Source organism: Oryzias melastigma, linkage group LG5, assembly GCF_002922805.2.
Source record: "Oryzias melastigma strain HK-1 linkage group LG5, ASM292280v2, whole genome shotgun sequence".
NCBI lineage: Eukaryota > Metazoa > Chordata > Actinopteri > Beloniformes > Adrianichthyidae > Oryzias > Oryzias melastigma.
This window is the reverse complement of record NC_050516.1, coordinates 10,326,712-10,334,854: the sequence shown is the minus strand read 5'-3', so window position 1 is coordinate 10,334,854 and position 8,143 is coordinate 10,326,712. Positions and strand designations below refer to the sequence as shown.

Genomic DNA, 8,143 nt, shown 5'->3' with positions numbered 1-8,143 from the left:
AAAAACAATGAGGAAGTGAAAATGGGAAATGTTTATATTCTGAAGATTATCAAACTGTAATAAGAGACACGTTTAACTACATGAACATATACGTTATGCTCCTCTTGCAACAAGTTTAGTCTTTTATTGCTAGTTTTATGAATAAATGTAACCCTATAATAATTATTCATATCATTTTTGATGCACCCCTATCTAACTGTATGTAAAAACCCATTGTTTATAACTTGGTCCATATGTCATGCCCTGCAGTTCATCATCCTTCCACTAGAGACAGTAGAGCCACATTTTCTGCTCATTGTAAAAATGTCTGCTTCCGTAAAATCTCAAAAACACTTTTGGCGGGAAAACTTTTTCTCATTTTTAAAACTGTTTGGGCAGAATAACTCATCTATTGTAATTTGTGTTTCAAAACACATTCTATCAGTATTGCAAGAATACAAAATGTGTTGAGAATTAATCATTTGTAATATAGATACACCATATTAAAAATGTGTGAATCAAATTTGAGACAGTGGGTAAAAAATAGGGGTCTGGTGATACAATACATACCGCGATACATGTCTTACAATATGATGTATATCACGATGTCTATTTCCAAAATAGCTAAACAGCTTTAAAGTGGTTCTGGAGTCTGAACGGGGCTTGAACTGGTGTTTCAAAAATAAAGGGAGAAAAAAAGCGCCAATTCTTTCCAGAAACAATGTGTGATGAAGCAGCATGACAGGATGAATATCGTCTCGTCAACATCTTAAATCGATACAAGTATCGCTTACTGAAATATCGCGATATAGCGATTTTTCCCAACACCTATAGTAAATAACTACTTTTTTCCCTGAGCACTTATATTAATAAAATTGTATCTTAAACTAACATTATTGTGAGAAAAACATATCAAGTTATCCAACGAATCACAATTATTCCTATCCATATATCATAAAAAAAATCATATTGCATTTTTTTGTAGATTTTATCAAAAGATTTAAAAATCTTAATTTGAAAAAAATTGAATTTTCTGTCTTTTCTTTGATGTAGTTGGGTTAAAAATCAAACAAAACCAAACTAATTGCTGGTTGGACATAATTACACAAGAGGAAGTAATAACACTCTCTAAATCGCAGGTTTTAATACTTAATCAAAATTCTTGTTCACTTTTGCTCCGTATTGTTGTTTATTCTTGTCGATGTTCTTAACTAAAACACCTTCAGTTCACCTGCTGGACTCTACCTATCTGCAGAGTCAAAGTTAGGGATGAAAACAGTTTCAGTACAGCACCTTAAACTCAAAACTCAATAGTCTTATGTGTGGTTAAAGAAATTCAAATATACAAGGAATTGAGGTATTTCAGATATATAAAACTGTGGTTTTGGAAAATCATCCAGCTTTGATCATCTAAACTCAGGTTGTAGTAACTGTGGGATGGTTTTGCTCCCACCACGGCCTAACTAGCACCTGTGAGGTACAGCTTTGAACTGAGAAGGCTGCGCTCAGAGGTGGGGAGCCTCTCGAGCTTCTCTGCTCCTGACACCAAAGCAAAGGTGTGACCACAGAGGGGAGCGATGGCGCTTCGCCCTCGTCTAGATTCTCTGGAAACCGTCTGTGACACTGGAAAGTTCTGCTTTGCGACGCCTCCACATTCTCATGTGAACACGTGTGAGAAAAGTTCAGAACAATGAAAGCGTGCACAAAAGGCTCAAAATGTGGATTTTTAAAATCTTGACTTAAACAGTTGTGCAATTTTGTGTGGTGATTTCACCAAAACAGCAGCGTTGGTTTAAAAAAAAGGAACTTCTTAGGTTTCTCCTGTGATTTTAATTACTTAATTGAGAGGAAGCAACATTTTAAAAGTATTTAAAAGTCTGTTGTAAATTCAGAAAATTTAAATGCTTTTTACTTTACTTAAGATGCAGTACATCTCTCCTCCACAAGGGGGTGGTGTTCAGATTTATCTTCAACAGGTTGTTTTGCACTCAAATCTCTTTGATTTCAGATTCTAAATAAGCTGTAAATTGAGCTTATCTTTAAGTTCAAATGTTTAAACTAAAAAAAAAATGTTTTGTTTGACAAAAGAGGGCCTTTTTAACAATAACGTTTAGAAGAAATTTCAGATTTATGAAGGAAACGTGAGGTTTTAGGGGTCCTTCTGTGGCGCTGGTGGGTGTGCAGACACACAGCTGCGAGCCGAGGCTAAAAGAGGGAGAGTTTATTACCCGGAGAGCTGACTTTGTTCGCTTAACCTGCTGCCCTCTCGACCTTTTCCAACCCAAACAAAGCAGAAGTCCAAGACGCTCCTCGCATTTCTTTGATTTTACTCATTTTTCCTTTGCTGCAGGCTTCAATGCATTTACCAAACATGGTATCAACCATCTGACAACCCAGTTTTTTGAGTCTACACATGTTTTGTTTTATCTATTCAGTCCAAGCAGAAAAAGCTGATTAAGGGACTCCACAATCCAAACAAAATGATGAACTCAATGCTGCTTTCTGCAAAAATTAAGTGTTCAGTTTGTCTTATTTGACAAATCAGGAGCAAGATTGTTGTTTTAGCTGAGATTATGTGCAAGAAAATGTATAAACATGAGGAAGACAAGTTTGGAGCACAAAGCAAAAGATGCTATTTCTTTATAAACATGCATTTCTGGGCTAGAGATGTATGCACAAGAAAAATAGAGCAGTGTTTTCTCATTTTTGCCGTTTTTAATTTGTTGCTTGAATAGTCAAGAAAGCAGCAGATGTCAAAAAATTCTTGTCAGCCTCCATCTCTGCTGAGAAGCCCTTTCTGTCCACTTGCCCTGACACTTTCTCATCTTTCTTGTGTTCATGTTTTCTTCTTAAAGGATTTATTTCTAATAATTCTCCATTCTGGGGTTTTTGTAAGCAAACAAAAGTTACCAGAAACACAACAGCACAACATTTCCTTGAAGTTAGGATGAAACAGCAACAACAAATCAGAATTCTTGTCTGAACAAAACTTAACACTCTGCAGGAAATGTTGTTTTGATGTAGTGTGATCCACAGTTTTTGACACAACCAGCCAACGCACAAACTTACCAGTCTTAGGTGATGACATTCAAGCGGGCGTCCCTCCCTGCTCCCACAGAAGTCCAGTCAGTCCGGGAGGCAGAAAGTAGAGCGCTCCTGCTCTGACAGAGGAGGTGCAGAGTCTGTCTGTGTGCTGACAGACAAAGGGAGTTACGCAGCCACTCTGCTTGGCATGGCGAGCTCCCCTGACTTTTCTGTATCATGCACTTCCTCTCATGTGAGAAGTTTTTTTTTTTCCTCTCAACCTAATCACACCCCTAACTTTCCTTTTCAGAGAGGATACAGTTGCTCGGTCGTATCATCCCCTCCAGTAACTTTCTGGTAATGCAAGCCTTTCACTGAAAGCTGTGAGGAAGGAGGGGACAGCGTGCACGCTTGTGTGTGTGTGTGCAGTAGAGAGTGCGACAGATTGAGCAGTCACTTGTATCTGGCGGACAATAGCAGGAAATGTGGCTTCAGGATAGAAAGAAAGTACCTAGAACTAGAATGAAAAAATCTAGAAAGAAGTCCACATAAAAGCAAAATAGTAGACATGTTTTGGTGACTTTGACTTTTGTTTTATTACACATTTGCTTCCTCTGACAGTATTTAAGACAGGGTACATTAACCCTTTAAGACCTGAGGCGTTTGTCTGTGAGGCTTCAACACAAAATCTTTAACATACTGTAACTTATCAACACAATCGTTGTAATTTCAGCAGATTTTGAAGGAAAAAAGCGGCTCGAGCCGCTTTTTTCCTTCAAAATCTGCTGAAATTACGACGATTGTGTTAACAATTAAAAAGTTACAGTACATCAAAGAACATAAACACTGGAGATCCAGTGTTAAAGGGTTAAAAAAGGGTAAAAAAAAACAATTTCCCCCATTTTTCTGATATATAACATTAAATATCGCAGCCATTTTTCTGTAAAAGCACAAGAGAAGCATTCAGTTTGATCACTTCTTTCACTTCACCAATTATTACATTTCAGCCCAGGAAGCCGGTGATTATGCAGAGAACAGATCCACAGTGTTGGAGCTCTTTAACCCATCACGCCTGATCCCAGCTCCCTGAAAACATTCAGCGAAAGCAGCTGCCTTAATCATCAACTCTTTTTTTTCCTTTTCATTTTCGTGTGGCTAAATTCGCTGGAAACACTGGTTAGAACAACATGATGTGTAATCATACGCACTGGCACTGTAATTTGGCTAAATGCATGTTTCGTCAGAAATACAAGCGGAAAAGACAAGTTAGTGCAAGTGAGTTTTTTTGTGTTTTTTTTTTTAATGTGGAGATTTGTGAGGAGAACTGCATTCATTCTCGTAAAAGTGTAGTAGTTTTTAATGTTTGCAATGAAGCCCTTTAAAGCAAACACAGAATAAAGGATTCGTGACTTATGAGCTGCAGATAATACTTTTTATGAAGAGAAAATGTACGAGAAAAACTCACATTTTTCTGCAAAAACAAAATAACTCCAGAGGCGTCACGACTCTGCGGCACATGGAGGAAGAGACTACACCAAATCTGTGTTTGACTTGAAGACACCTTACTCTAATCATCTTTTGATTGATTTTCAAAGCTGTTTTTTTCCCTAAATCAATAAACCCGTATTATTTTCTGGGACATAGCTTCTGCAGAGCAAAAGTTTATTGCAATTTACATCTGAGTTGTGGCTGAGACTGTTGATTTGGAGTAGGTCTACACTTATTTTTCATCTTTCCTTTTTTTTACCCTGTGGCATACCGTCAGGGCCTGCAAAGACCTCAGCGAAGGCCTAAAATTATCTGAAAAGAAGTATGTCACAGAAAAATGTCTTATATATATATATATATATATATATATATATATATATATATATATATATATATATATATATATATATATATAAATGTGTGTGTGTACGCATACATACACATGCCAGTACAAATATTTATATATATATTTATATATATATATAAATATTCAAATTGTTTCCGCTAAAAAAAAGACCCTTTGCCAAGACCCTTGACGCTACTGCCTAAAAAGGGTCTGTTGCCAATCAAATACAGGGTTGCGTCAGGAAGGGAATCCAACATAAAAACTCTCCCAAATCACTGATGCCAAACAGTGGATGCTGTTTGGCATCAGTGACGACCCCTAATGAGATAAGCTGAAAGGTGAACAACAATATGCAAATTTTTTCTGTATTTTGTTTCAGGCTGTAGGCTTGATTTCTTTTTTAATTACTCGCCGTTTTGCAGTTACCAATTGTAGATTTAGTTGCAGATTTATTACGGAAGCCATTCTTAAAATGGACTCTTCCAGAAAACTGGACATCATTAAAAAAGGTCGACCACCCCTGAAGCTAGTGAGCCCGTCTCTGCAGAGGAAAGGATTTGTCCTCCACTTTCGGCCTTCCAGCAGTTTTACGTGGCAAGGATAATGGAGTTTTGTAATAAAGATGAGCGACAAAAGGGCCAGAATGAGAACTTCTACGAATGCACCACGGCTGCTCCGAACGTTGTCATTACAGACAGCTTCATGGCAGGATTTTGGAATATATCATTTCCCACACAAAAACTGCTTTCAACACCGTGAAATACTAGTGTTTATCACCCTCATCGACCCGCAAAGATTTCGGGAGCACCAGAAAAACTTCCTTTACGTATCCCACCACAGCTTAACACAGCACTCTGGTCAGGGCTGAGAACATAGATGACTGTCAACTAACGTGCAGGATTTAACAGGGAAATCTCCCTCTGATCTCCTGGATTTACTTGGAGTTCATCTTTGAATAAGTTGGATTTACTGTAAATAAAATGCTTATTTTCAAGTTTAATGAGTAGTCAATTGTGCTTTGATGCTTGTTGCAGCTGTTATTACAGTGGGAGGAGAATTTGTTTCTACAATATGTGGAACTGGAGTGAATTCAGTCTATTTTGAGCCAGATGCCAGCTCAGACGAGAGAAATGAAGGATCTAGTCCATCAGAATGGAGCAGAACATGAGGACATTGGCGCCCTCTGATTGTAGTTTGTATGTAATAACTACAAGCTTTTATTGAACAGCATTTTTTCTTTTGCTTCTGATTCACGCAATTTGAATAAAAAGTCCTGAAAAATGCAAATTTAATCTTAATTTGTTTTCATATATGTCATCTATTGTCAGAAAAATACTCCAAGAACGTGTTAAAAATACCAAAAACACCATTTTCACCGGAGTGGGTCTTTAGAAGCCGGGCAGCTCTTCTATCCCACACCGGTGTGTGGTCCAGTTCTCTCTGCTACTGTGCTCACACCCCGGATTATCTCAGATTAGATGTAACTTCATCTTTTGGGAAAACATACTGACCAAAGGGAACTCATGTTTGGGGGTCATGACATGTGAGAGAGAACCTGAGCCTGGCTCCTTTTGATCGCGATTGCTCATCAAATAAACAAGAAACGATTTTGGAAACTAAAATATGAAATCCTGAAACAAAAAAATCCCTTTTTATTAGAAGACTAGAACAGGGATCTACAAATTTCAATACTAAAATCTTAATTACTATTTTAAAGATGAATGCTGTTGTTACTCATTGCAATGATTTTAGGGTTTCATATTTCAGAATATGTTTATTTCTGATTGTTTTTTGATTCTATTCAATTTTATTTCTTGTTTCTTGTCCTGCCTGGATAAAAGAAGGTTAAATACATAAAAATAAAAAGAGTAATTCAGGTCAATTTCTCACTGACTATAGCCCAGAAGGAGCCATTAAGTCATTTTTTTATGTCACCATTTTGAAAAATAAGACAGTTTTGTGTTTATGTTATTCTTAATATTATCATAAATATTAATGAACTATTGTTTTTTTGCATTAATAAACAAACATAGAGAAAATTGTCTTTTTTCAAAATAGTTAATCATTTTAAACAGAGGATCACACGACTTCCTTTCAAAATAAAAGACAGTTTCACATCATATCATCTCAGCAAAGCAAATGTAGGAAGAGTAATGTCAGTAGTGATAAAAACAAACATAACTATTCACTGTTTATTTGATCATTGTCGGTGCATCTTAGCCAGAAATGTGTAAATCTAACTAACCTAAATTAAATTATAGCTAATTAAGCAAGCCTTACCATAATTTTTGGACCATCAGGAGCAATTAAAAAACAAACAAATCTGTCACAATCCTATAGCCCAACATTGTTAAACTACTAACCTGCACAGTTTGATGGATTGTTGAAGGATTATGATTACTGTAGTCAGCAGCCTTGCAGACTGATACGTCTTGTTCTTCTGCTTATTTTACTGTTACTTTTATCAATTTAAAATCTTTTGGTTTTTAACTTGGAAGCCACAATGGAGGGGTAAAAAAATAAAATGTGACTCTTATTTTCCCCCTCTCAGGTTGATGCTCAAACTGGGCCACAGACTGACAGAAGTAGACATTTAAAAAGACCGTCAGCTCCTGCTGCAGGAGTGAAGTACACCGCACTGGGAGAGACTCTGAAAGACCCGAATTTGATGTGCGACTCGTTTCTAGTGTGAATGCAGCTTTACAGTTTTGCTATTGTTAATTTTATTTGTTTTATTTATTTATTTTTAAAATGTAATTTATTTTATTTAAAAAGATTGTTTTTTGTTATTTTTTGCAATGATTAAAGAAGCTTGGAGAGTATTTGCAGTTTCACGTATTTGTGGATTTTTTTTCAGTCATGTGACACACCCAGTTCATCACAGAACTCAGACATCTCAGCACTTGTATGAACCTTGGTTCCGAAGGTGCGGCGGGAGGGGAGTACAGTTGAAGAGTATGCCAGCCCGTTTGCTACACACACAGCGAGTCTGCATGGAGAAATGGCATCAGCTGACTCAGAAGTAGCTCTAGAATATCCTGATAATCGCGGAGGATAATTATCGTCCAGAGCAGGTGTTAATGATGGATTAAACCAGCAAATTCTGGATAGAGATGCTCTCTCGCACTTAACTGATGAAGGAGGAAGCACTCGGTTTTCAAGGGACAGAGCGACAGACCTCATGTAAAGTACAGTCTATTGTTCTAGGTTTAAAAAAAAAATATTTGAAAAAACTCTTTATGTTGAACAATATTCCAAATTTCTTTAAAAAATGTTTACAAAGTACGATCAAAAGTGTTTTTGATG

At 36.8% G+C, this 8,143-nt stretch overlaps 1 protein-coding gene across 1 annotated transcript in view; it reads right to left on the bottom strand.

Annotated features, from left to right (window-relative positions):
• The window catches only part of LOC112144738 (histone deacetylase 7), a 57,846-nt gene extending 54,109 nt beyond the window's left edge, over nucleotides 1-3,737 (bottom strand). The window contains exon 1 of the mRNA XM_024269459.2: nucleotides 3,049-3,737. Within this exon, the coding sequence (XP_024125227.1) occupies nucleotides 3,049-3,067 (19 nt within the window). The 5' untranslated portion in view covers nucleotides 3,068-3,737. The remainder of the gene's footprint in view (nucleotides 1-3,048) is intronic.
• Between the last annotated feature and the right edge of the window lie 4,406 nt (nucleotides 3,738-8,143).